General features: G+C 58.2%; 8 protein-coding genes across 8 annotated transcripts; 4 read left to right on the forward strand and 4 right to left on the reverse strand.

Moving 5' to 3' along the window:
- Positions 1-556: 556 nt before the first annotated feature.
- Positions 557-889, forward strand: SCHCODRAFT_02467716 (uncharacterized protein; the record flags this gene model as incomplete). The annotated part of the gene is made up of 1 exon (XM_050342667.1): positions 557-889. A coding segment is annotated over one exon (333 nt), but the record flags the coding sequence as incomplete, so codon positions are not given.
- A 6,445-nt stretch (positions 890-7,334) lies between these two features.
- Positions 7,335-7,601, forward strand: SCHCODRAFT_02473303 (uncharacterized protein; the record flags this gene model as incomplete). The annotated part of the gene is made up of 1 exon (XM_050342718.1): positions 7,335-7,601. A coding segment is annotated over one exon (267 nt), but the record flags the coding sequence as incomplete, so codon positions are not given.
- Positions 7,602-10,392: 2,791 nt separating this feature from the next.
- SCHCODRAFT_02573370 (uncharacterized protein) lies at positions 10,393-11,108 on the forward strand (the record flags this gene model as incomplete). Its single annotated transcript, XM_003032865.2, has 1 exon — positions 10,393-11,108. The coding sequence occupies one exon, from the start codon at positions 10,393-10,395 to the stop codon at positions 10,930-10,932; it is 540 nt and encodes a 179-aa protein (XP_003032911.2). The 3' UTR covers positions 10,933-11,108.
- Positions 11,109-11,265: 157 nt separating this feature from the next.
- On the reverse strand, positions 11,266-13,390 carry SCHCODRAFT_02495851 (general substrate transporter; the record flags this gene model as incomplete). The annotated part of the gene is made up of 8 exons (XM_003033422.1): positions 11,266-11,423; positions 11,478-11,965; positions 12,016-12,494; positions 12,549-12,640; positions 12,695-12,862; positions 12,916-13,003; positions 13,053-13,180; positions 13,231-13,390. The coding sequence occupies 8 exons, from the start codon at positions 13,388-13,390 to the stop codon at positions 11,266-11,268; spliced, it is 1,761 nt and encodes a 586-aa protein (XP_003033468.1).
- Positions 13,391-15,167: 1,777 nt separating this feature from the next.
- On the forward strand, positions 15,168-18,274 carry SCHCODRAFT_02496627 (MFS general substrate transporter; the record flags this gene model as incomplete). The annotated part of the gene is made up of 14 exons (XM_003032866.2): positions 15,168-15,361; positions 15,420-15,438; positions 15,498-15,587; positions 16,142-16,421; positions 16,472-16,659; positions 16,714-16,786; positions 16,838-17,051; positions 17,101-17,167; positions 17,218-17,230; positions 17,281-17,378; positions 17,433-17,452; positions 17,508-17,795; positions 17,849-18,149; positions 18,203-18,274. The coding sequence occupies 14 exons, from the start codon at positions 15,168-15,170 to the stop codon at positions 18,272-18,274; spliced, it is 1,917 nt and encodes a 638-aa protein (XP_003032912.1).
- Positions 18,275-18,310: 36 nt separating this feature from the next.
- Positions 18,311-23,225, reverse strand: SCHCODRAFT_02494406 (P-loop containing nucleoside triphosphate hydrolase protein; the record flags this gene model as incomplete). Its single annotated transcript, XM_050343003.1, has 7 exons — positions 18,311-19,407; positions 19,456-19,680; positions 19,733-19,833; positions 19,882-21,288; positions 21,339-22,496; positions 22,543-22,982; positions 23,034-23,225. 7 exons carry the CDS (start codon positions 23,223-23,225, stop codon positions 18,311-18,313), a joined length of 4,620 nt encoding a protein of 1,539 aa, XP_050201271.1.
- A 364-nt stretch (positions 23,226-23,589) lies between these two features.
- SCHCODRAFT_02235257 (uncharacterized protein) lies at positions 23,590-24,979 on the reverse strand. Its single transcript, XM_050342139.1, has 3 exons — positions 24,399-24,979; positions 24,046-24,341; positions 23,590-23,977 (listed from the first exon to the last, which is right to left on the reverse strand). Exons 1-3 carry the CDS (start codon positions 24,843-24,845, stop codon positions 23,812-23,814), a joined length of 909 nt encoding a protein of 302 aa, XP_050201272.1. The 5' UTR covers positions 24,846-24,979; the 3' UTR covers positions 23,590-23,811.
- A 614-nt stretch (positions 24,980-25,593) lies between these two features.
- On the reverse strand, positions 25,594-27,529 carry SCHCODRAFT_02619828 (uncharacterized protein). The gene has a single exon (XM_003033424.3). The coding sequence runs from the start codon at positions 27,446-27,448 to the stop codon at positions 25,667-25,669; it is 1,782 nt and encodes a 593-aa protein (XP_003033470.1). The 5' UTR covers positions 27,449-27,529; the 3' UTR covers positions 25,594-25,666.
- Positions 27,530-27,613: the final 84 nt, after the last annotated feature.

The following is a 27,613-nucleotide window of genomic DNA, read 5'->3' on the forward strand; positions in this document are numbered from 1 at the left end:
GATTCCGGGTTGTGCAGAGGGAGTCGAGTTGTACGTCGATGGGCTGCGGACGACGGTCAACGCCTTTGTTGTACCCGACGCCCCATACCGACTGCTGCTCGGGCGACCTTGGCAATCGTCGGTGCGTATGTCTCTGCTGGAGCCGAAGAAGGGCAAGGTGTGGGTGAAGGTGCATGATCCGATGGGCGGGAAGGAGGAGCGCTGGGTGGCAACGAGACCAAAGGTCCATGCGCGAGATGGCACTGCACAGAGCTGCGCGTTCCTGACTAATGCTGGCGGCATTGTTCGCGCTTTTGCTGGCGCCGCGGGTCGAGGAGTGACCGCGCATGCGCATGCTCGAAGCGTAGGACAACTAACCCTTCACAGTCGTGCACCACCATCTTCGCCAAAGGCACCGGTCCTCAATTATCTGTTGAGCTCAACCTTCAGCTGGGACAACAAGGCCGCCTGCTTCGCCTACAAGAAGTCCGCTGCAACACGTGTCCGCTCAGTCCCGACGCAGACCCCGGAGGAGTACAAGGTCCATCGGCGATTCCCCGAGGATCCGCTCTTGTCCTTGCCGCAGCTGTCTCTGCATCCTCCGCCGTTCGTGCCGGGACTACGCCTCACGCAAGCGCGACTGGACGCAATCGGTATCGACGACAACGACTTCCTGTGGCCGATGGAGAAGAAGATGGCGAAGATAGTATTGTCGAACAATGAATCGGGTTTGGGATGGACGGAGGCAGAGCAGGGGCGATTTCGGGACGACTACTTCACGCGAGCACGGATTGCCACGATTCCGCACGACGCATATCGTGAAGGGCATCGTCCGAACGCACCCGCGCTGGTCCCTGCTCTCATGGACATCATCCGTACGCGTGTGGAAAATGGCACTTACGAGCTTTCTAGCAATACAGCATATCAGACAGGCTGGTTGGCGGTCGCGAAGAAGAACGGGTCCGTCCGCATCGTCCACAACATGAAGCCCCTCAACGCAGTCACTATCCGCGACGCCGGCGCACCCCCGTTCGTTGACCACTACGCAGAGCAGTGTGCAGGGCGGTCAATCTACACGGTCCTCGACATTCTCGGAGGCTACAACCATCACATTGTTGACTTTCACGAGCTAAAGAAGCGCAGGACGCGCAAGACCTCAGTCTTCCTGCTAGTGGAATAGCGACTGATATTCATACCTAAAGAAGCGCAGGACGCGCAAGACTAAAGTACAGTCAGTAAATAGTATGAGTATAGTAAGTGAGATAACATACCCTCAGTCTTCCTGCTAGTGGAATAGCGACTGAGGGAAAAGAGATGTACAGTAAGGATAAATACGGACGCCCCCGGAGCGGCGTGGGAAAGTTCTTCCCGAATAGGAAGGCGGACCAAAAGCGTGGACGCGAGGCAAACCGTCCACCCATGGGAGGAGGCAGACTCGCCCCTCTATACCCTACTTTTGACACTCCCACTCGAGTCTGGCCGTAAACCCATACCTTGGCAGAACTTGAGATGCTTCTCATGAGGTAGTGCCTTGGTAAAGATGTCCGCAACCATCTCGTCCGTGGGGTACCAGAGGACGACGCACTCGCCGGTGGCAACCAGCCCATCGCGAATGTAGTGGTACTTCCGCTGGATGTGCTTGGTCCGAGCCCGGAACTGAGCATCCTGGCTGAGGATGATGGCCGCGCGGTTGTCGCACCTAAGCTCGGTGGCACCGGCCTGCGGACGTCCCAACTCCTCGAAGAATGAGCGGAGCCACGCCAAATGCTGGCCAGCATTAGCTAGACCAATGTACTCCGACTCGGTAGAAGAGAGAGAGACCATGGACTGCCGCTTGCTGGACCAACCAATGGCGCCCCGACTTGAGATGAACACGAAGCCGGAGGTAGACTTGGACGTGTCGTTGCATCCGCCCCAGTCAGCGTCGGTGTAGCCATGGAAGTCGAGGTCCATGCCAGCGTCAGCGCCATCATAGACAAGGCACCAGTCGCGCGTCTTCTTGAGGTACCGGAGGACGCGCTTGGCCAGTTCCCAATGGCAGGCCTTGGGGGCGGCGCTATAGCGGCCAAGAACCCCCACCACATAGGCGGTATCCGGTCGGGTGCCCATCATCCCGTACATGAGCGAGCCCACTACGCTCTGGTAGGAGACGACGGGACCTCCGGGGACCAAGGCCATATGAGTGCGCACCTCGTTGTCGTTAGGGTCATCAGCGGAGATGCGAGTACTTGTGGACATGGGGGTGCTGACGCCCGTGCAGTCCGACATGCCATACCGCTCAAGCACGGTGTCGATGTACTTCCTCTGGGAGAGGGAGATCGTGCGCTTGCCCGGGTGCCGGATGATCTTGATGCCCAGGAGGTACTTGGCGGGACCCAAGTCGCGCATCTTGAAGGAGGCAGTGAGCTTCTTCTTGATGCTGTCCATGAAAGGACGCGAGGTGGCGGCGAGGAGTAGGTCGTCGACGTAGACGACGAGGAAGCAGACCTGCTTACCATCCCGGAAGACGTAGAGACAAGTCTCCGAGTTGAGGCGCACAAACCCGAGCTTGTCGAGCTTGTTGTGGAGCGTCTGGTTCCACGCGCGACCAGCCTGCTTGAGGCCATAGACAGACTTCTTGAGTCGCCAGCAGTAGCCCTCCCGGATGTCGACACCGGTCGGGGGAAGCATGTACAGCGTCTGTAGCAGCTCGCCGTTGAGGTACGCGGTGTTCACGTCCATCTGGTCTGTGTAGAGGCCAAGGCGGACGGCGAGAGCGAGGATGATGCGGATGGACTCCAGGCTAGCGACGGGCGCAAAGGTGTCCTGGTAGTCGACTCCTTCCTGCTGAGTGAAGCCGCGTGCCACAATGCGCACCTTGTACCGCTCAATGTTCCCTTGAGCATCCTCCTTCAAGGAGAAGACATGCTTGGAGGTGATCGGCTTGACGCCCTCCGGGATGGGTACCTCCTCGTAGACATCGTTCAGCTTGAAGCTGTTCAACTCCTCTGACTGCGCGTCCAACCACTTGTCGCGCTCTGGGCTCGCCATGGCTTGCTTCCAAGTGGTGGGAATCTTCCGCGCACCGCTGCTCGACCGACCACCAGATGCTGCGCCCGCGAAGAGTTCGTCATTGAGAAAAGCAAAGTTCACAGACTCGCCCTCTTCGTCAGGTTGACCCGGGGGATCCCCACCCCCCTGGGTAGGCGCTGGTGCAGGTTCTGGTTCGGGAGCTGGTGCGGGAGGCGGAGGAGGAGCTTCTGCCTGGGGCGGCTGCTCTCGATGTCGGCGATTTTCCTCGAGTTGCTGCTCGCGCGCGCGGATGTTCGCTTCGCGCTGCTTCCGCTGCTGGGCGGACACCTTCCGGTGGTTTTCCTGCCGCTCCCGAGCGTTGATGTAGCCCTGGTCCTTGTGCTGGTTTGCTGTTCGCTCTTCTGGCTTGCGAAGGCCAGGGCGGCGTGATGGACCAGCGGCGGGGGCAGGAGCCAGCGGAGGTGTGGCCGGTGGCAGGGACCGGCGTGGTATGCGCGTCTTCGGTGGACGCGGAGGAGGTGGTGGCCCGTCCGAGTCAGGTGAAGGCGGACGATTATCTCCCACTGGCTCTGGCGTGGGTGGACGAGGTGCTCCCACTGACCCGGCTGCAGGTGGCTGGGCCGGCGCATCGTCGTCGTCATCGTCCTCGCTGTCACTGCCCGCACCTGGTGCAGGAGTGTCCTTGGGCGGCAGATGGAAGTACTTGCCAAAGTCCTCCCACTGCTCGGCGGACACATCGTCTTCGCCCGCGCGCATCTCGTCAGGAGAGGGGGAGGCGTCGTCGAACTTGACGTGCCGGGAGATGATAACCTTCCGAGTGGCGATCTCGAGGAGCTTGTACGCCTTCGTGCCCTCAGACCAAGCGTAGCCTATGAGGATGCACCGGCGGGCGCGGTCGGCGAACTTGCCCTTCCGCTTCTTCTTTGGGATGAGCGGGTAGGCGGGGCAACCGAAGGGGTGCAGGGCGTGGACGTCAATAGGGCGCTTGACCTTGCGCATGCGGTTGATGGGCAGTTCTCCCTTCTGGCGGCTTGCGGGCGACAGGTTGATCATGTCGGTGGCGTACTCCATGGCGTACATCCAGTACTTCCGGGGAAGCTTGGCCGCGCAGAGGTTAGCGATCGCCCGGGTGACCAGCGTCTGGTTCATGCGCTCCGCTATGCCGTTCTGCTCAGGTGTGTAGGGCGCCGTCGTCTCGTGGATGATACCGCGTCGCCGGAACTCGGCCTCCATCTTGTTCGAGCAGAACTCGCCACCGCCGTCTGTGCGGGTGAACTCAACCCAGCCGGGGAGCCACTCCCACTGCTCGATAGAGTCGCGGTGCTGATGCTCCATGTCGATGCGCCACTGACGGAGCTTCTTGTAGACCTCCGACTTCTTCTTTGTGAAGAGCGTGTAGACACCCGAGGAGTAGTGGCAGACAATGACGATCCAGTAGAGATAGCCGCCAATCGCAGCGGGGTCGACGGGGCCACCAACGTCGCAGGAGACGAACTGGAGCGGTCGCGAGGTGGGCGTGGTGCTCCGCTTGAAGGGGAGCTTCTTCATCTTGCCCATGACGCAGGGCTCACAGAAGGATGGGATGCCGGTAAGCATGTCGACCTCCCCGAGCTGCCCATGTCGGACCATGTTGTGCAGGCTCTCGAAGTTCGTATGGCCCATGATCTGGTGCAGCCGGTTGATGTCGATGGCGGTGAAGGCGCGCTCATCCGTGCCGATGGGCTGGCAGTCGACGTGATAGAGACCGTGTTTGCGCGTTGCGACACAGGCGATATCGCCGGAGGAGTCGCGGATAGTACAGGCGTTGTCCTTAAAGGACACGCGCAGACCACGCTTGGTGATCTGGGGCACCGAGATGAGCGTCAACGCGAGGTCGGGGACATGCAGTGTCTTCCGAATAGTAAGCGCGCGCACACCGTCCGGTGTCTTAGAGGCGAAGCAGGCAGTGCCAATGCCTACTGCCTTGATGACGGACTCATTCCCGAGGTAGATGTTGCGCGGCGGGTCAAGGACACGGTAAGTGCTGTCGTCGAAGAGGCGCTCATCGGGGGTCATGGTCTTTGACGCACCCTAGTCGACGATGTGCGAACCTTGGTGTCGCTGCGGTCGCTTTGGATCAGACTGGACATAGGCGGAAATCTTCTTGTAGGCACGGCGCGAGACGGTTACATGCGTGTCGTCTACATCCGAGTCCGAGTCCGAGTCCGAATCCGAGTCCGAGTCCTTCACCTTGTTCGCCTTCGCCTTCTCCGCCGCCCGCTCCTTCCGCTTCTTCAGCGCCTTCTCCTTCTGCCCAATGATCGTCTTGCACTCCTCAGTGGAGTGCCCCTCGCCGTGGATGACGCAGGACACCTTCGCCTTGGCCTTCTTCTTGCCCTTGTCCTTGGGCTTGCGCGGTGGGGGCGCGCGAGAAGAGGAGGCGGCGTATGCCTGCTCATCGTCCGAGTCCTCCTTGCTGGTCACCTGCGCCATCAGCTTCGCCTCGACGTAGGAGAGGGTGAGGGGCGCGGCCTTGGAGCTGCCCGCCGAGATGCCGGATGAGACGATCTTCCACTTCTCCGAGCTGGGAAGGAAGGCGAGGAGGATGAGGGGGACGAGATTGGCGTTGAGGGGATAGCCGAGGGTGGCGAGCTGGGTGACCGACTGCCGAACGCGGTGGATGTGCGCGCTCATCGCCTCGCGGGAGACGTCTCCATCGTCGGCGTCGGCGAGCTTCGCGCGGAAGATCTTGATCAGTTCGGTGACCGCCATCTCGCTGGTGTTGGTCTGCTCGAACTTCTCGACGAGCTTCTCCCAGAGTTCGCTTGCGTGCTGGTACTCGTGGAGCTCGAGGGCGATGTCATTCGAGAGGTGCTCCCGGATGGTGGAGAGGGCGCGGGCGTTCCGCCAGGACCAGGTCTCCCTCCGCGCAACTTGGTGAGTGGTGGAGGAGGAGCCCGATCCTGTGGATGTGGTGGTGGTTGCCGGAGCGCCAGGTGACGTGGACGGGGGAGAGGACGTTGTCGGCGTCGGTGGAGTCACCGCGATCTCAGGGGGAGGGGATTTTTCCGATCCAGTCACCACGGAGGTGAGATCGTCCCTGTTGAGGGCGTCGGTGACCCGGAGGCGCCAGAGCGGCCAGTCTGCCGCATCGGTGAGCGTCGGGACCTTGCTGTCCTTGGGAGCCATGCCGCAGAGTGGGATAGAGTGAGTCGCAGATCGAAGTCTTGCTCGATTTAGGCCACGGGGCTCATAACCTTTCACGAGCTAAAGAAGCGCAGGACGCGCAAGACCTCAGTCTTCCTGCTAGTGGAATAGCGACTGATATTCATACCTAAAGAAGCGCAGGACGCGCAAGACTAAAGTACAGTCAGTAAATAGTATGAGTATAGTAAGTGAGATAACATACCCTCAGTCTTCCTGCTAGTGGAATAGCGACTGAGGGAAAAGAGATGTACAGTAAGGATAAATACGGACGCCCCCGGAGCGGCGTGGGAAAGTTCTTCCCGAATAGGAAGGCGGACCAAAAGCGTGGACGCGAGGCAAACCGTCCACCCATGGGAGGAGGCAGACTCGCCCCTCTATACCCTACTTTTGACATTGACGAGCGCGACCGCGACTACAGCACGTTCATGGGGCCGGATGGGAAGAGGTATCGTATATGTGTTCTGGTTCAAGGATGGGCGAATTCTTTCGCAGTGTTTCACGAGGATGTGGCCTTCATTCTGCAGGACGAGACGGGCGTTGCGCCCAATTATTCTGACGATGTTTGTGTACTAGGTCCTCGAACGCGCTACGAGCTCCCCGACGGATCTTATGAGGTCATGCCAGGTAACCCTGGTGTTCGTCGGTTCGTCTTCGAGCACCTCGTCGATGTCAATCGTGTTCTTCATCGGTTGAAGCACGCGGGGGCGACCATATCAGTGCCGAAGCTGGCATTCGCACGGCCGGAGGTGGTGATTGTGGGGCAGAAGTGCATGTATGAGGGGAGGAGGCCGGACGACTCGATGATCAAGAAGATCATCACCTGGCCACCGTGCGAGTCTGTCTCGGAGGTGCGAGGGTTCTTGGGCACGGTCGGAGTGACGAGGTTGTGGATTTGGAAGTTTGCGGAGCTGACGGCACCGCTGGTTGATTTGACGAGGAAGGCGATACCCTTCAGGTGGGACGACAAGGAGAAGCAGGCGATGGAGGAGACAAAGGAGGCCGTCAGGACTTGTGGCGCAATTCGACCTATCAACTACGCGAAGCCGGAGGGCGTCATCCTGGCCGTCGACTCATCGCGCATTGCTGTCGGCTACATCCTGCTACAGCTGGACGACTTGGAGCGCCGTCGACCGGCTCGGTTCGGGTCCATCGCGTGGAACGAGCGCGAAGCACGCTACTCGCAGGCGAAGCTCGAGCTGTACGGTCTTTTTCGCACTCTCAACGCCGTCAAACTCTGGATTGTCGGCTTGCCTACATTCACCGTCGAGGTCGATGCGCGCTACATCAAAGGGATGATCAACAACCCAGACGTGCATCCGAACGCCGCCATGAACCGCTGGGTAGCCGCGATACTCACCTTCGACTTCGACATCATACATGTTCCTGCAGCGAAGCACGGCGCGGCGGACGGTCTTTCACGGCGCCGCGCAACAGACGACGATCCTATCGAGGACGATCCGGAGGAGTGGGTGGAAGAGATACTCGGTTGTGGTGTTTGGGTTGCGCGGATGGCAGAGGACACAGTGGGTGGTCTGATGACGGCAGGAGGGGCGTATGCAGTGGAGGTGGAGGAGGCCGAGGTGGCAAGAGATGACGCGGGACCCGAATACCGTCAAAATAACGGGTTCACGACATCTAGTAGGTACCAGGAGGGCGACCGGCGCGCGCAACAACGTCACCAAAGCGTAGTGTCGGCGTCAAAGGTGGCGCGGGATGGAAGGGTCAACATCAGAGAGTGGGGAGGGAACATCAGCGAAGCAACAAGGGAGAGTGAAGGGCGAGATGGCTGGAGGATATTGGCATTGGGCAAGATGGCGAGGACGGACGCATCGCGCGAGAAGGGGGCGAAGAAGACCGTGCATTGGGAGGATGCACTCGAGCCGGAGGCCAACGCCTTTTTGAAGGAGGGGGGAGAGAGGGATCGCGTGGGAGACGCGAAGGACGGGATTCCGACGCGCGGACGCGTTTGGGTGCGAGAAGGAGTGGATGAGACGGACGAATTGGACAGGCTGGTGTCAGAGGAGCTGCCGCGGACGAAGGAGGGAGATGCGAAGGACAAGGAGCTGCGAGAGGTGAAGGAGTTCTTGGAGGGCTTAAAGAAGCCGGGGAAGATGAAGGGGGACGCCATCCGCAAGTTCGCCAAGCGGTGATGGGATCGTACGCTCACGAAAGACGCGAAGTACAGTCTAGCTAGACGATCCACACAACCAAACACCAACAACCACAATAGCAATGAACACGCTAGACTGGAGGCGCTACGAGAGCGGGCGAGTCCGAGTATTTATATTACTTGGGGATAGATTGTGTTGTTTATGCCAGTTCCAGACGAGCTGGACTGCAGCGAGAAGTCGAGTGGGGCAATCGGACGTCTCGGCGTTCTTACGAGCGCTTTCGGGTTTGATTGAAATTCACAAGGCGGTTTAATGCGCTCGGAAGTTCAGGCTTTTATGATGTGTAAAGTGCGGGTTAACGCGGTTGTGTTTATTTGGTGTGGTGTGTAGGTACTAGGGCTTCTCTGCGCGGGGCGGGAAAAGTCCCCGAATCGTATGTAGGTCTCGGTATATAACTTGCACGCGTCGTCTCGGCCGTCCAGACCGCGCGGTAACACACAATGCCTATCTCTGAGTCAAAATCCAACTATAACGCCTATCCGCGCGTTCTCCTGTCCGAATAATCGCGCAATGACTGCGGTTCCTGGCGGTAGAGCGGTTGACTGGTCGGGTATCCTCCTGCGCCGCGATGCCGGGCGCGATTCCACACTTGTTGATGTTTACCAAGGCAAGGCCGGCCTGGTTTCCACCCGTTCCCTTGTGCGCGACGCGGCTCAGAGGCCGGCGCGGCGGGGAGCGTACAGTCTGGACTGTCGATACGCGGGGAGTGAAGCCCTTGCCGGGGCGGACAGCGCTTGGCAGCACCGACGCTCGGTTCGGAGTTCAACTCGGCGATGTCCGAGATCACGAGCTCGGACCCGAAGTTCCGGTCTCGGACCCGAAGTCACGTGTAGTCACGTTGATGGTTCGAGTTCCGCTTGCGCGGTGCTCTGCGTGTCTCCGCATGACGGCGAGCAGCAGGAAGGCTTGTCCGAGCCCCAACAATAATCTAGATTCTCTTGACACAGCAGGGCAAGAGGACTGAAGGCTTGAGGCGCGTATAGCGCGGCTACTTGATTAAGTAGGGCCCGCCAAAGGACTCGCAGGATGTCATCGACGACGCGCAGACTCGTGATCAGGCGCCGAAGAGCTCGCTGCTATCCTTGGTCAGTCATTGCAGACGGATAATGCTGCGGACTAGTTGTATTGAAGGTTAGGAAGCGTGGCGCTCCTGGTTTTCTATGTCATAAAATACCCCCGACGCGCCCGTTGTACAGTCGCGACGTCGGTGCAGTATATACGGATCCGCCCATACAATCTAGACCAAGTCGACTATATATCGCTTGTTTATGTATGTTTTTCCGCGTTTTTCAGCCGCAGGGCGTATCAGCGGGCGAGCAGGTTCTTCGTCAGCGGTGGTCGACTTTGGAGGCGCGATGCACAGGGACGCCATCCTCTCGTCATTCTAGATCGCCTCTCGCGCGCGCGGATTCTGCGCGTCATCCACGACGAGCTCGACCACAAGATGCACTGGCAGACACGTAGGCGCATCGCGGACCGTTTCTGGTGGCCGACGCTAGACACCGACATCCAGTGGTACATCGATACGTGCCACGCCTGCCAGACGCGCGCCACGACGAAGATCATCATTCCGCCGACCATCACCATACCATCCGGCCTCTTCCGCAAGATACACATCGACACTTTCTACTTGCCGAAGAGGACGCGCGGCGGTTGGCGCTACATCATCCACGGACGCTGCAGCCTGACGGGATGGCCGGAGTGGAGAGGTTTGAAGAAGGAGACAGGGAAGACAGTGGGGAGCTGGTTCTTCGAGGACGTACTGTGCAGATGGGGAGCAGTGGAGGAGGTCGTCACCGACAATGGGCCGCCAATCGTCGCCGCGCTCGAGTGGCTCGCGCAGAAGTACAAGATCCGTCATATTCGCATCTCGGCCTACAACTCACAAGCAAACGGTGTCATCGAGCGCCCGCATCGCGACGTGCGCGAAGCATTGGTCCGCGTCTGCGACGGCGATCTCGCAAAGCTGCAGGATCGCGCGCCTTACGTCTTTTGGGCCGAGAGGACGACTATCAAGCGTGCGACGGGCTACTCGCCGTATCAGATGGCGCACGGCACAGAGCCCCTCTTTCCATTCGACATCACCGAGGCGACATGGCTGGTGCCTGCTGTAACCGAGAAGTTGACGACGGTCGAGCTCATCGCATACCGCGCACGCCAGCTAGAGAAGCGGGAGGCCGACATCGAAGGGATTCACGACCGTGTTGTGGCTGCGCGCTACGCATCCATCCGCGAGTTCGAGCGCCGAAGCGAGAAGCGTATCGCAGATTACGACTTCCAGCCGGGCGAGCTCGTTCTCGTGCAGAACAAGCGCTTCCGCAAGCACGATAGCCCCAAGTGGATGCCGAGATATATTGGGCCGATGGTCATTATCGCGCGAGGAGCTGGCGGAGCGTATCGGCTGGCTGAGGTTGACGGGGCAGTTTCGAAGAACAAGTACGCGGCCGCGCGCCTCATTCCGTATCGCGCGCGTTCGCAGAGGACTGTCCGTGTCACGGAGTTCGTCGAGCCAGAGGATCTCGAGGAGGTGGAGGATGTTGACGTTGAGTTCGTTGGTGTTGAGGAGAGTGTTGTCAGGGTGTAGGTGCACCGCGGAGGGTGCACATTCGAGAGTGGGGAGGGGGTGTAGGGTATGGGTCCGCGCTGGGCTTGGAACGCGCATGGCAGCTTCGCTTAGGCATTCCCGATTAGGCAGTCGTTGTGTCTTCATTCGTAGATAGCTCCGGATAGATCCGAGTTCTGACCCTCACCGCTGAGACGCGAGTTCGGTCTCTGAGCCTCGGAACTCACAGCGCGCTACAAGGACGAAGGAGGATTGAACGGGCAAAGAAGATATCAGGCAGCAGTGAGGAGAGCACAAGACGACGGTGAGGATAATCCAAGGCGATGCAAGGAAGACTCAGGCAACGGCCAGTATTTACGGCGACGGCAAGGAGTCCCTGCTAGCGAGCTTGTGTGCGTCGAGGAGCGACTGGGTGATGCGCTTGCGGTCCTGGACCTCCTCGCTACCGGCCTTGTCGCCGAAGACGGCGTCCATGTCCTCGAGGGAGCGGCCCTTGGTCTCGGGTACGCACACTGAGGGAAAGTCAGATACAATGCATCATAACAGCTCGAGGGGACACTGCTCACGGAAAGTCCAGATTAAGCCGAAGAAGGTCATGCCCGCGTAGAACGCGAACGCCCCGTACGGCGCCGCATCGTTCAACGGCGGAGTGATCAGCCCGACCAAGAAGTTGCAGAACCAGATCGCCGCCGCGCCCACAGCAGCGCCCTTCGCGCGGATCGACGTCGGGTAGATCTCCGAGGGGACCGCCCAGGCGATGGGGCCCCAGGTGCCGCCGAAGGCGAGCATGTAGACGAAGATGAAGGAGACGCCGGCCCAGCCCCCGGCGGCGTGCGCGGGCCAGTTGGTGTAGAAGGCGCCGACGATGGAGGCGATGATGACGTGGGCGGCGAGGCAGATGGCGGCGCCCCAGAGGAGCATGGTGCGCCGGCCGAGCTTGTCGAGGGCGAGGGTGGCGGGGAGGCAGCCGACGAGCTGGAGGACGTTCATGACGCCGGACATCAGCAATGATGTGTCGAGGGTCAGGCCGAGGGAGGTGAAGAGGCTGGGGGAGCTGCATGATTTGAGTACTGGTAAGATATGATACTCGAGAGGTACACTTACTAGTAGATCAACGCGTTGATACCGAGAAACTGCTGGAAGAAGGCGATGCCGCAGGCGACGTGTGTGCGCTTGATGTACCGCTTGCTGAAGGCATCCCGCCAACCAACGACCTCAAGCTTGAGGTCGGTCAACAAGCTCCGCTTGGTGGACGTCACGCCCTCGCCCTTCTGCGATGCATCGGGGAAGAGCGCGGGATGCCGGCGAGCAGCAGCCTCCTGCGTGACCTGGTTGTCGGTGATGATGCTGATGTACTCCGCCTGTACTCGATAGTCGTCGACAGGTAAGTTGCGCAGCTGGGCGATGGTGCGGAGGCACTCATCGTCGCGGCCTTGCATACCGAGCCATCGGGGAGAGTATGGGAGGAAGTAGAGACCGGCGAAGAGGATGAGGCCCGGGACGATCTGCAGACCGAAGGGTAGGCGCCAGGAGATATCAGAGTCGATGTAGCGCGTGCCGAAGGTGAACCAGTACGCAATGATCTAACAGTGGGGTTAGTCAAGGAGGTGATTGAAAGGTAGGGTCACGCGACGCACGATGCCAAAGACAATCATCAGCTCTTCTAAGGCTAGTAAACCGCCGCGGATGTGGGGTGGCGCAATCTCCGAGATGTAGAGCGGAGCGGCAGCTGCACGGGAGCATCAGTATCGAATAGCGGGAGAGGAGGGGGACATGTGCGTACAGCTCAAGAGTCCGATGCCAACGCCACCGAGGAACCTGCCGACAACCAGTTGCGCATACGAGTACGTCGCGGTCTGGATAATCGAGCCTACGATGAACCACAAGGCCCCGAGGGTCAGCGCCCGCTTACGTGAGAAGCGATCCGCGATGAAGCCAGTTTGTGCGGCACCTGCAGACGAGGTGAGTGAATGGCGCTGAGGCAGCACAGTGGGATATACGCACCGATCATAGCCCCGAGCTCGAGGATTGCAGTGAGCAAACCCTTGTTGAAGCCCGCGCGGGGGTACCCTTCTGCGATCTCGGGCACGGTCTGAAGGCAGTGTGAGTAATAGAAGGGCGAGAGCATGCAGGTCACTTACCTGAAGGAAAGGCTGCATGACGAGGGTGACGCTGATCATACCCTGGTCGTAGCCAAAGGTAAGCCCACCGAAGGCTGCGGTGATCGCACACAAGAGTACGTTCTTGTTGTGTAGCACGGATGCATTACCTGTACGTGGTGTAAGCAGACGCAACGAGTGAGGTGGACGAACAACATACCGGCGGTAGCGTAGGCCTGCGCTAGCGCTTGCGGGTTGTTGACGAGATAGGCAACACTTTGCTCGTCGCCAGTCCTCTCGATGTGCCCAATAGAGACATCGGAGTCCGTGAACGTGAGCTGCGCTTTCTTAGCGTCGTCCACCTTCTTGGCGCTGGTCATTGTGGCAGAGAAGGCAGGTGGGGTAGGTGGATTGCGAGGTGGAGACGACAGAGAAAGTTCCCGTATATATACGCGGAGAACATGGCCACCTCCCCCGAGCAGGGCGGGGCTTTTTTGAGCCTGTACCGGTGGTCGGGACGAGCAATGACGAGGGCATTCTGATTGCGGGGAAGCGGAGGTGGGGGAGCATTTGAAAATAGTATTCGGGGATAACCCCGCACATCGACGTTACCCACGCTCTCCCTTTGCTGTTGCCCAGTCTGGAACAAGCACAGCTGGGTCAGGGTCTTTCAGTCACAGACGCTAGCCGCGAGGCAGAGGGGTGGCAAACCTGTCATATTTCGCGAACATTTAGTGGCTAACCTTTACGTTCGACTCTTCTTCAGTATTCTTTGTCTCTTTGTTTCTGGATCCGACCGGCTTTCGCGTCCCCGCATCCGGTTGCAGACGGCCACGTTCCAGAGATCGAGAGCGTGGAGCTGCAACAGTCACCAGGTACATATCGCATAGCGTCAACCAAACGCCAGGCAGGCAAGCACTCCGTGGATTCTTCTGGCCTCGGAATACCATAGACTTTTGAGGAACAATGGTTGCAATTGTGACATGACCGAAGTAGCATCGTGTAGCCTTTGTGAAGGTTCCCTCGAGACTGCGGTGTGGACGAAAGTTTTCTAGAGCTGCGTACGGCAGAAACTGCAGACGAATAAACTGCGGTGGAAGGGAGAATCTTCGAAGTCATTTCCTGGCAACAGCGGCGATGAGGGGCGGAAACAGAAATGGCGTCACACATACGGCGCGTGACCATGTTCCCGTCGTCATATGACGTGCGACTGATTCCGGCAAGTTGCCCCTTCCAGGCCATTGGAGCTCATCTGCAGGGGAACAACTCATCACGGACCGCACACGGGATGACGCGAACGCGGGCAGCGTGCGCTGTGGTGGCAGCTGCAAGGCGCAGCGGCCATGGCCAATGAGAGTCGTATTGCTAGTGTCAGATGTGAGGGAGAGCACCAACATCGATGTGCGAAGCGAGATATAGAGGCTGATTTGGAGTGAACTACTGGCGTGGTGGTTGGCACTGTGCCGCTCCTTGCACCCAACCGAACGGAACCACAGGCGTCATCGGACAACATCACTAGTAGACGGGAATGTCATCGATACTTCGTCTTCGTTCTCTGCCTACGACTGCGACGAGAACGGAGTCGCGGCCATTCTTCACGGGCGGTTGCTGGTCGCACACGGGGCTCCGCAAGCACGCATGGGGTTATTGCGCCACTGTAAAAGGTGAGACTAATACCACGGTGCAGCCCAACCATATGCGCGACCGGATAGGCGCTTCTTGCGCATCCCGTTTGTTGCCTACAACTTCGAAAAAACAATTATCAGGGCGGGGTGAAGTCATGGTCAGAATTTATTGAAAGTAATATAGCTCTGCTACAGTTACCGCTTCACCATAGCTCCCGCTGCGGTCCTGCTGCCGTAACGGCGTAGTAATCCCTTGTAACCCTTGCGTGAGGGAGATGACCGTCGTGTGGGTCCACTTCTGCTACCAAATTAGGAAGTTCGGCGTCCGGATAGCGACGGGCCGCCTCTTCTCCCATCGAACCTGTTGGCGTGATGCTGACTCACCTTTGCTTTCGTGCCCCTTGACTGCAACGCGCCCACTCTCCTCGCTATCGATACGGAGGATGTTCAAGTATATGACCGGCGACGTACGCTTCGAACGCTTCCTCTTGCGTGCGAGGTGTGAACAGCGGCGTCGCAGGACCTCGCCAGGATGATGAAGAGCGGCAAGACGCCAGCGAAGGACTTCCTCGTGATAGACGTGCGAGACGATGACTACGTCGGGGGCAACATAAAGGGCGCGCGCAATTATCCATCGCGCGAATTCCTGCTGAATGTGGACAAACTCGTGTCGGAGACGAAGAACGTCCCGGTCATGGTATTCCACTGCACACTGTCGCAAGTCCGGTGCGTGTTACAAGTCCTATTCTCCGCAGGATGTAGCTGACGACGCTACTTTGCGTAGAGGACCGAAGGCTGCACGGGTGTGTACAGTCTCTAAGCGCCCGATAGCCCAGCACCGAAAGAACCGAAGATCTACCAGGAGACGCGACAGAACATCATCGACGATCCGCCGGACCAGGACGTCTACGTCCTCAGGAACGGCTTCTCAGACTTCCAGATCAAATACAAGGTATGTTCCCTATCATGTCAGTCCTCTTGCGCTCACTCGGAGGTGCAGGACGATCCGCTCCTCGTCGAGAATTGGGATAAAGATGTTTGGGCCTCGGATTGGAGCTGATAACACCGACGTCGCCTGGTACCTGCAGATCATGAATACAACAATACGCTGTAACACTGTAATCCTTCCCTTCAGCGGCAACGAGACTATCCGCCCTCTCCCCCGGTCCCCGCTTCACGAACCCGCTCGTCGTTTGTGTCTTCAACTTTGGCCCTCGGCAAGTCAAGATAAGTGCGCCACCCGCTCTTCCAACGACGTGCATCATTTTAGTGGAACCTGAAAGGACCTTCGATGATAAGAACATCCTATCTCTCGGTCTGTGGGGTTGTGATAGTGACTTCGGCACCGACGCGATCCCTCAGCAGGGTACGTGATAGCCTTGAGCGTGGGCATGATAGCTCTCGTCGACGACGCATGCGTCCCGCAGATACCACTGCATGCCGAAGAGCGCTCGAATATAAGGACTCTGCTGGTGCATGTGCTCGCTGGCACGTCTCTCATCGTAGCCTACGTCTTCCCGTTCGCACCTAGTGAGCGCGATGGACAGCAAGGACAAGTTCGAGAAGGAGGCGCAGGTCACGACCACTCCTGCCGTGGAGTATGAGGGACAGACGACCTCACCCGCGAAGTACGACAGATCCAAGTACGACTTCACAGCGGAGGAGCTCGCGACAATCGAGGTCGACCCCGCCGTTGCGGCGCGCGTCAGGCGGAAGCTCGACCTGCACCTCATGCCCATCATCTTCTGCATGTATCTCTTTTCCGCGCTGGATAGGGGGAACCTCGGTGAGTACTGCTGCACCTGGTTCACGTGCAATAGCTGATGTTCGCTTCAGGAAACGCAAAGACGGATGGGCTGAACGCCGACCTCGGTCTGGTGGGCAACCAGTACAACAATATCCTTACCGTGCAGAGCGTCACGTTCGCCACGATGGCGATATTCGGCGGGTACTTTAGCAAGCGCCTTGGTGCAGCTCGCATGATGCCTATTTACATGGTAGTCTGGGGCACAATGGCGATGCTGGTGCGCTCACCTCAATTTCAACACTTAATTTCGTGCTGATACTTGTTCTCTTAGAACTCCGTCTGCAAGAACTACAGTGGCGCGCTTGCCGTGCGGTACTTCCTGGGCACCTTCGAGGGCTTCTTCGGTGCGTTGGTGCCTCCCTCATCATCTGGACACCCTCTCAAGGCCTTCGCAGGCCCCACCGTCCCCATCTACCTGACATCTTTCTACACGCGCGGCGAGCTTGCTCGGCGGTTGGCAGTCTGGTACAGCGCTGCGGCCTTCTCAGGCGCCTTCTCCGGCTTGTTAGCGTACGGAGTCTTTCAGATCCAGAGCAGCAGGCTCGGAGGGTGGCAGATCCTTTTCCTGTTGGAGGGCGGCTTGACGATTGTGTGCGGTGCGCTGGCGTTGTGAGTTTACATCCCTGGCTTTCTTGGACATGCACTGAACCTCGTCAAGCGTCTTGCTGCCTGCCTTTCCGCAGCGCGCCAAGTTCTTGACGGAGAAGGAGAAGGAGACTGCAGTAGTAAGTCCTCTGCTCCATCCCTCGTCACGGCTCCACTCACGGTCCCGCAGGTTCGGTTGCTGAGTATGTTCAAGAGTATCATTCCTGGGGCCAGCGTGCCTAACGTACTGCAGAGGATTCGTCGAAAATGATCGATGCACCCTTCAAGACGAGCGAGTTCTTGGAACCGGCAAAGGACTGGAAGTTTTATGTCCTCGTCGTCTTCGCTCTTGTGAGTCCCCGGCTTAAAGGTTTTCCTAGGCATCTCTGACCTCAACCGTTACAGTGCTATGGTACCGCATCTTCGTATGTCTTCTCATGCGTGGGTTAGTCTTCTCTGGCTTATCATGCACCACCGCAGGACCGCCACGACCTTCCTCCCTCAGCTTCTCGCTCGTTTCGAATTCTCTGCTGTCAAGACCAACCTCTACACCGTCGCTCCTAACCTGGTGGCCGTCTGCTATCTCTTCACGATCGCATTCTTGTCGGACTACACCCGGCAGCGGACGCTGTTCCTCATGCTTGCGCTCGCGACGACGATGACGGGATGCATCATTCTTGCGTCCGTGCCCGTCACGGCTATCGGCGTCGGCTACTTCGCGTGTTTCCTCATACAGTGTGGCGCGCATGTGCCGACGGTCATCTTCCAGTACGTCTGGACCTACTTGCTCTCCGCCTTTCATCGACGCATCTCCTCTTTAGCTCATGGCACAACAACAACGACCCCTCGGAGAACGGGCGCGCGTTCAGAACGTATGACAAGCAGCTACTGGTCGTATATTGCTCGCTTACCGTGCTTCACAGCGGTTGCCTAACCTTTGCCGCGAACGCTGGCTCGCTCATCAGTTCGAACATCTTCCTCGACAGTTGGGCCCCGAAGTATACCAAGGCGCTCATCATCTCCGCCTGCTTGCAAGTGCTCGGTATTACCATTCTCGCGTGCATGCGCACGTACATGATGCTGCAGAACCGCAGGCGCAACCGGGAGCAGGGTGTCAATTGGGTAAGTAAAATTCTACCGTACACCTCGTTCACGAAGCTCATACGCGCGCCCAGGCATCGAAGGATGTACCTACTGCTGTCCTCGCGGAAGGCCCGAAGCATCCCAGTTTTCGCTACGTATTGTAATGAACTTACGAGCTCTTTCACGACTATAGACTTGTATCATAACTTGGCATCGGGTCGCACACTCTTACGCTTGCCCATCATCATCCGCCCCTTCTCGTCTCCCTCGCGCACCTTCAGGACGCGTACGGCCTTCTCTGCTGCGGTAAACTTGACCTCGTTCAAACTGACCTTTCCGTGGTAAGCGTCTTCGTCCCGGGCAATCTCTTCGCCATCGACGAGCACCCGACAAACGGCCTTTCCCTTCTCCTTCTCACTTATGAGTTCCAGCTCCTTGTGGGCCTGCTGCGCCCATACTGAGAGGCGTGAGAGGGGGTGAAGGACATCGAGGTCTTCATCGACAACGCGCTCCAGCACGCGCATAATCCCGAGGGTACGTATAACATCAGTCGCGATCTCCATGTCTCCTTCGGCATCCAGGAACACCGCGCCTATCAAGCTCTCGACGACGTCGCTGAAGAACTTCGGCGCCTGCATGCGGGTAAGCGCCGCCCAGGGAAAGATGTCGCCTGTCTCCAGTGCTTCGGATATTTCCTTCTCCAGTCGTCGGAAGCGCGCAAATGTATTGTTCTGGTCATCGATCACAGTGGAGCTAGAGTGCAGCATGCACTGCCAGAGGTAGATGTCCTGAGACTCAGTTGCCATCTGCACGCGCCAGTCAGGCGCAGTGGGGCGCGGCATATGCTTGTCGACAGCAACCTTCGCGCGTAGGCAAACAAAGGCGAGGAAGTGCATATTGACGGCCGCGCTGCGACGAAGGTGAATGTGCCCCGGGCTGTAGTTCTTTTTGGACGCGAAGATGTACGGAGTCACCGCCATGTCGAGAACCGCATCGCCCAAGAACTCCAAGCGTCCGTACGACGGGGTCGGAAGAGGCTCCTGGTAGCTGGCATGCGTGAGCGCTTCGATCAGAAGTGCTTTGCGCTCAAAGGTGTAGCCAAGCATACGCTCGACATATTGGAGTTCAGCCGGATATTGGTCTAGGGTCACGGTGCGCGATAGAATGGTGGATATGCGCGCTGAGGTCGTGTCCCATTTCAGTCCCAGGTCGAAGAATTGGGCGCACGCCCTGCCCAACGAAAGACCTCCGTGCACATAGGCGGCGCCAATGAGGGATTCGATTACGTCGGCCAAGACTGACAGCTTCGTGAGCAATAACTCACTGGTGATTTTCAGTACAGTACCTTTCGTGGATAGCTGATTATTGTCTTTCTTCTTTTTCTTCTTCGGTTTATTCTTCTCTGACGCTACTTCTGTCCCCGTGGACTTTTCCCTTACAGAGGGAGCGACTTGATCCTCCTCGCCCTTCTTCCCATCCTCCTTGCTCGGTTCCAGAGCTCCTGCCGGATTCGATGCATTCTCCACCGTTATACAGTACTTAGGCTTCCACTTCTTGCCAACAAGCCTATCTGTAGGCGCGAATGAGAGCAGTTCCAACTGTTGAAATCATAAGAGACTCACCTCGAATAATCCATTGGAAGATGTGACGTCGGACGCTGATCTTGGCTAGGCGTACATTCGAGACTGTATGATCCTTCTGCTTCGCAAGATACCCTTCATGCCTATAGGTAGTCAGCCACAGAGGAGGAGAGAGAGCACCAATCACCCACCACAAGGGATATTCTGCGTACAGCTGTATAGAAACGAGATACTTCAGCACAGTATCGCCCATCGTCTCCAATCGCTGATAGTTCACTGGCTCTTGCGAGACCGGTGCGGTCATTGCCACAGACATGAGCGATTGGGGTACGCTTTCCATTGGCGTAGACGCAAAAAGATGCTCTTTCAGAGAGTCTACCGTTGTCGTAACCTCCAGGGCACGCAGGGTAGAGGGAAGCAAGGCAGCATATTCTGCGTCCTGCTGGCCTTGCAGAATAACGGAAGCGAACTGAGGCAGCAAGTATACGAAGCGAGGGTCAGATGTGGGCGCGGCGGATGCGCGTGGAGGAAGGGGGGCAAGGAAGTTGACTCGAGCAGGTAGCGGTTGCACGACAAGGATCGGATAGGTGATTCCTTTGTAGCCGTCCACAGTTTCGTATCGAGTGCGGAGCTTCTCCTCCTCCTCTGCATCGATCGGTTCGTGCGCCCAACGCACAAAGCGATACGTCTTGCCGAAGTCGGTGCCCTGGCGGATGAGGACGATATCGTTGGGATAACCGAAGGCTCGGCCAAATGTTTGCGCATTGACAAGACCTTGACGAGATGGCTGCGGATCGAAAGATGAGTGAGCGCGCCACCAAGCGCGTCGTCGCTCCCAAATGTCGCTTTGGGGAGGGTTGACGGGAAGGAGAAGATAGGCGAAACTGGTGTTGTCCCAGTTCATTCGCGCGCCACTTTGAGCCCAGAACATGCGTCTAGTGTACTCAGTCGCCCGGATCACACGATCGTCAACGGAATCAACTCTTCCGAGGCGGCGAAGAGTGACTATCATGGAATCCTCTCCTTTCCTATGGAGCCGGGGCCCATCTTGCTCTGTCCATTCGCTTTGCGGATTCTTCGTCAAGAGTAAAAGCGGCCGCAATAATCCGATACGCAAGGAAGCACCGTGCCAACCGAGATCGCCAGGGTTCCGAGGACGCCAGGGATCCATCTGCCCAGTCACATTTGCCATACCAGCCCGTTGCTCCACGTCCTTGAGCATCTCGCGCACCTCCTCCTCCCGCTCTGGATCAATGACGGTGGTGAACGGCAGGAAATGGTCGTTCAGAAGCCCGCACTTGTGTAGCGTCGTATACGCCACGAAGGCAACATGCCGGAACGCGGATATCTTCGTGCTGAACTCGCGCGGGACGGTGAAGGAGCGAACCTCCAAAGGCACGACGCGGGGCAGAGTGACGGTCGCGCCGAATGGACCGGTGGGGAGAGGGACTTCGACACGCGTGTTTTCGTGCCAGCCGGGGGGCATTTCCGGAGGATCAACGTCATATATGGGCCGGTTATCGGTATGGGCTGAGAAGGGGATCATGGCGCAAAAGTGCTCAAGATGAGGCAATGCCGATTGTAGGGTGATCTTGGCCCTATTTTGCGGTCAGATTGCAAGCGGTGCTTGCGGCGCATTACCACTCACCCAGTAGTCGGATTCGTGTAGATCAACTCTTCCTCATCTTCATCCTCCCCGTCCTCACCCCAGCCTGCGTCCTGGTTATACTGTACGCGCGTTGGATCCGTATACCTGTCGACCATCTCCTTCTCCAGACGCTCCCACTCGTTCACGTCCTTCCGATGACCGCCTTCCGTAGAGAACAGCGAGACGAAGACGCTTCGCTTGCGTCGGGCGCGACCTCTGCTCTGCACCCAGCTCGCCATGTTCGGCGGCGGGTCCCATCGGACGACGCACCCGCACGCCTGGATATCAATGCCCTCTTCCGCTACGGAGGTCGATACGATGACGTTCTTCGTGCCGAGGCGGAAGTCCTCGAGCGTCTCATCCAGCTTCTGGTCCAAGAGAACGCGTGTGATATCAAGGAAGGAGTGCCTATGCGTGCTCTCCGACGTCCCAACCAGGTTACCCACAGAGAACTCGCGTCCCGCGACAGGGTGATTCTTCAAGAGCTCTGCCAGCGCGAACACGGAGTCGCGGCGCTCAACGAAGACGAGCGCGCTGAAGGCTTCGTTCGCGGCCTCGGCCTCGGCCTTCTCGCTTAGGAGCGTGTTGACGAGGGCGTGCACCTTCTCGGTGGAGTCGTCGAGGATATCATCTGGGGCTAGGGAGACTGGGTTGACGTGGACGCGGTCGAGGATATCCAACAGATACTTCTTCTCCTTGTTCCCCCAGCTCGAGAGGCTGATGATGCTGTTGCCTATGCGGGCGGCCTTACGTGCCTCCTGCACGACTGTCCAGACGTACCAGTCAGCCGCCCACCCTCCGATATCCTCGCAAATCTCCTCCGCAGCGCGCTGGAACTGGGTTAAACCAGTGTGCGTGAACGTCTTCTTCTTGTGAATTGCCTTTGAAAGTCTCTGGTCAGTGCGCTCGTATTCCGGAGTGCCGCGAGCGAGAGTCGGGAGCTTTTGACGTAGGGAGATGACAGCCGGGTCGCGGTTGATGTCGACCGACTTGACGACCGCCTGCAGAGAGGCGAGATTCGTCGAGAAAGGCCGGTCCCATTCTCCCGGGGGTGTGTACATGACGTGCTTGAAAGTCGGACGATGTACGTGGGACAGGAGCTCTTTCCGATGCACAACTGGTGCGCATATTGTGGCGTCGAGATTACTCTCAATAGTCCTGTTACAATTGAGCGAGGAGGAATGTCTATGTCTTCGCAACTTACCGGAAGGCTTTCTCAGTGTTGCCACCAAATATGGGACTGGCTGTGAGGCCTAGGACAGCCGGACGACATAGGGGTACGACCTTCCCTGGCGCAATTTGCGACTCGACGTTGACTGGGACTGTGGCCAAAGGTCTATAGAACTCAAGCATGACGCGATTGTACGGATGGTTGTCGACCGCGTGATGAGCCTCATCGAAGACGAGTAAGCTGATGTCGCGCCCAAGGTTGATATACCCGTGGCGAAGCGCATCGAGAAGGACTTGAGGTGTGGATATCATGATTTTGTGGTCGCGCAAAACACGCATCCAGAGTGCTGCGTCCTTCCACTGGTCGGGCTCCAGAGCACCCGAGATCAAGCCAACAGGGACAGGGAGGGACCTCTGTATCACACTGCGCTGTTGCTCACAGAGGCCGACCGTTGGCGCGAAGAACCAAGATATCTGCGCGCATGAGTTGGTGGCCAACGCATCGCTAGTGGGACTAGCACATACCTTGTTCGTTCGACGCTCCATCTCGTGCTTCAAGCGGAGGACAGCGATGTGCGTCTTTCCTGAGCCCGTGTCGAGGGCGATGATGATGTTGCGATGCAGACTCTGCTCGAGCATCTCCTGCTGATAGCTACGAGTCTGAGGCAGCGCATTCGGGTCGTAGCCCTCCATGGGGTCTTCCCCTTTGTTGCTCATATTACGGATACTGTCGGCGGGCTTGCTACTGGAGTGCTGTTGGTCGCGCTTGACGCCTGGGATGAGCGCAGGAAGAGAGGGGAATATGGGCGCTTAAGAGATGGATGCCGGATTCGGAGAAGCTTGTCATCGCAGGTGATCTATATGGCGGTTACTAGGGACTTCCAAATCCTAGGACGCACATGCACACACAGACAAGAACTCGTTATGTGTTAATGTTTGGGGCCTGAGCCGCACCGCGCAGAGTGTGAATGTCCTTTTGAAGTTTGAACCCACACCGCGCAGATTACCCACGTGGGCCTCAAATGCCATTCTCACGGTCACGTGCTACCATATTCGGATTGTCCCTCTTTTTAAAAAAAATACCTGAATCTCGTTGGCAGGCTGGTAGAGCGGAAGATAGAGTACATCCCTATAGTTTTATGATAGATACAATAAATCATGAGGCTCGAGTCGCCCTTCCCACTATCGAATTTCGCATCGCACCCCGGCCTGCTCTTCAACCGGTCTCCGCCTTGCGACCATCGTATCGAGGAGCATACCTCCCTGACCTGGCACATAGTATTTCTCCTGCTCTTTCGACTAGCTAGGTAGCCAGGATCACGTTGTAAGCCAACACATGAGGCGCGTACAACGCGATGTGCAGCCACCAAAGCAACGTTTGTGGCGCGCATAAGCCGGGCAGACAGTTCACAAGGGCCGCCGCCCATCCGATCCATATTCCGGTAATCACGTCCATCGCAGAATTCATCCTACGGAACGAATTAACTCAATTGCCCTCATTCTTCAACCTAGGTGAGGCTTTAGCGAGGACGCTCACCGTGCGCTTCGAACGTCATCTTCCGGCCTCTCGTAGACGATGACAAAAGGCCGCCAGGTCACTGCGAGCGAGTGGTCCGGGACGCGATCCCTGCGAGAAAGAGGGTTGCGGGTCAGTATCGCCCTTTGCTGCGGAGGATGCTGAGATTGGAACACGCACAGCCGCATCCAGCTCCACCACTTTAGCGCGCACCACAACAGCGTGCGGACGAGCCAAGCGAGGACGGAGAGCGCCGCGGGCGTACGAAGCGCCAAGGGAGGTGTGGCAAGCGCGAGGGCGACGAGGATGGTTGAGACCTGCGGCGAGGGTGAGCTTCGTCGAAAGACCGAGGCAGACGAGTGGAGCGCACGCACCTGGATGCCGGCCCATAGAGTGCGCCATAGCAAGGCGCGTGTTCGGTGTGTGTAGAGGTTCTCATTGAGGACGCGTCTAGCGTATCGATATGCTCCAACAATGGGCGCGCGGTCAAAGGGATGGCGGGGAAAATGGATAGAGGTGGATGTCGTCATAGGTGTTGCTGCTTCTTTGGACGGGCTCTTCCCATCGTCGTAGGCCTTCTCGTATCGGTACGGTGTGGGATAGGAGGACATGCTGTGTGGCTGACGTGGGGTGGACGCAAACGGTCGGGGCGGGGCTGAACGCACAAGTCGAGGCGGGCCAGATGAGCGGAAGAGGGAGACGAGGGAGATAAAGAAAGGGGGGTGCGAGGGATGCGGAGCCAGTATAAAGGGTCGCGGGACGTGTGATATGTATGAAAGGGAGGGCCTCGGGAGGCCGTTTCGCTCGCCCTCACTGGACATACGGCGCGCTCATGCTGTCAGAAGCTCAATAATAACCATCAAGGGAGCCGAGAGGGTTGCCGCTGCCGAGTCCGAGTCCTTGAGTGCCGCTGCCTCGGAGTCCTTTGCCGGGTCCTTGGGTGTCGCAGGCGATGATGCAGGCGCAGGCGTCTGATCCAAGTCGAACAAGGGCAGTCCGAGATGGGTGATGTATTGATGGTAGGCCGCGTCGACGACGTTCGATCAGGCTACTGTACACCCGCGAAGGTGAACGTCAGGATGCGACCCGATGAAGGCCCTCGGCGATAACGTCGAGCTAACGCATACAGTTCGCAGAGTTAAGGCGTGGTAGGCGGGATGAGCAGCAGCGGCATGTCAGTTAGCGGGATGACTATACGGTATTAATACATGCCGCGCACGGGGGCTGGTTACATCGGTTGAGATCGTTGTGCGGCATGGCTTGCGATGGGAACGCCGACGCGCAGCTCTCAGTAGAGACTGCTTCACCTGAGCTGTGGCATCACGGAGAGTAAGTCGGAACAGGTACCCCATAGTACCCATCTACTCTGGCACCTACGATGGCCGTCCTCGATGACCTGGCGGCCGTCACTGCGAAGCAGGGACAGTTGAGATAGCTTTCGGCCGCTGCGAAAGGCGTGTGGGGTGCGCCGTGGTGGGCGAAGACGAAGGAGAGAAGAGCGCTGATGGTGATGGGAAGGAGTGGATGGAGACAGCCCGGGCCGACTCCCGTAAAAGCGGAACCATGAATGGCTGCTCGAAAGACGATGGAATTCAGAGCGCAAAGGACACAAGACTAGACATGGTATGACTGTACAACAGGCCTATACTGGCTGCAACACCGGCTGCACGAACATCTCCGCGAAGCTACTCAACACAGCGGACCGCACATCCTCGAACTCCGTATACTTCGTATCCGAGGCACCCTTTCCATCCCATTGGACTTTAGTGAATCCCTGCATCGCGTACACGATCCCCGCATCCACGTCTCGACAGTCCGTGATGATGACCTTGGGTACGCAGCTGTGCAGCACCTTCAGACGCCGCCGCTCCGCGCTCGCCCACACGAGCATGAAGATGAGGTGAAGAATGTCTGGGCCTGCTGGTGCGAAGACGTCGCCCGTCACTCCGATGACGTCGCCCACGGGGGAGAAGACATATGAGCCCCCCGATGAGAGGATGCCGTCCGCCGTTACGACCGCCCCGCCATACATGCCCGTCATGCGCGGCTGGAAATCGACGCCCACGATTTCGATGCACGAGAGGGCGGGGAATATCTGGATCGCGCCGCCGTCTGCGTCGCGAATCTCCCATTCGTGGTAAAATCGCGTGCGGAAGCCGATGGAGAGCATGCGGCGGAGGAGGGCGGCTTCGAGGAGGAGGGGCGGGGGCGGCGTGCCGTGGATCTTCCAGTGCGTGACGGACCCTAGCGCTGCGAGGGCGTCGAGGTCGCGGATGACGCAGCGCGCTATATCGTGGAAGCCTTGCACGCAGACGGACGTTATGGGCAGATGACCGAGCAGGGTGACAGTCTCCCGTACGAGCTGCGTGCGCTGGTGATCTGGGAGGAAGTCGCCATTGGCGCCCCGTCGGATGCGCGCCTGCAGTGTGAAGGTGCAGGGCGCATTGGTCGCTTCGTGAGGGGCGATAACGACCTTGACCAACTCTTTTGCCTGCTCCTGTATGTGAAGCTGTACAGGGAGCGTGCCGAATGGGATCCGGTGCTTCAGGACGGCGTAGATGTCCTTTGGCTCGAAGACATGCGCGGTGACATTACGCGTCTGCGTGGGATCCAGAGTGCCGAGTAGACTCAAGAACGCGTTCAGTTCGTTCTGTATGCGAGAGTCATCACTGCACTTGTAGGTGAGATTCGCCAGACGAGGGCAGCGTGTCGGCCACCCCACCGGTAGAACGCAGAGCTCCTCGATGGTCAGGGTGTCCAAATTCGGCGTAGCGCCGAGGAGTGCAAATAATGTCCCAAAGAGATCTCGTGGTGGCGGTGGCCGACACAATCTCAAAGTTGTCAAGTTGGTGTATACTCCGGACGTTGTAGGTAGCATGCAGCTGATGAGTTCGAGGACCCTCATTCGAGATGGGATGCATTGAGGGTTGGGAAAGATGTTCGGGAGGTGATACATGCTTCCTTCTTCCAGGGGGGATCGCCAATTCGTAGCATCCAGATGGATGACCTCCAGAAGCGGCGCCTCTGAATCCTCCTGAGCGAAGTGCTTGAGAAAGCGATACACCTCTACGTCGGCGCCGGTGAGGACCAATTCGCGCGTCCTCTGGATATGAAGAGCGACGATGGTGACAGCATAGTCCAATTCTATGCGATCCAGATCGATTTTGAAGGTTAACGGCGCGCTGGCGGCGCGGCGCAGCGTGGTATAGGTCCAAAATGGCTGGGCAAATGTGATGGCCTGGGCCCAAAAGCGGTGACATGAAAGTGCTGCTTGACGCCAACTACGACAAACCTGGGAGGGGGAAACCCATAGGAGATTCTTGTCTGTCGTGAGGTCGTCGCGAGGAGTACAATGAATGAAGATCTCTCCAAGGATCTCGGGAGGAAGGTCATTAATGGCACCCTCCGTGGGGTTGGTAGACATGAGAAAGTGTTGTTAGGCGATTACTAGGCAGAGAACCTGGCTGGACTGGATATGCAAGCGCTGAACGGGATGAACGCGCGGTCCAAGGGCTGTCGAGCGCCACATCACCGGGCCGATTGACCGGGCCGCCAACACGGTCACGCGCCCACCGCGTGTGGCGTGTTG

This window comes from Schizophyllum commune (assembly GCF_000143185.2).
Source record: "Schizophyllum commune H4-8 unplaced genomic scaffold SCHCOscaffold_4, whole genome shotgun sequence".
Lineage (NCBI taxonomy): Eukaryota > Fungi > Basidiomycota > Agaricomycetes > Agaricales > Schizophyllaceae > Schizophyllum > Schizophyllum commune.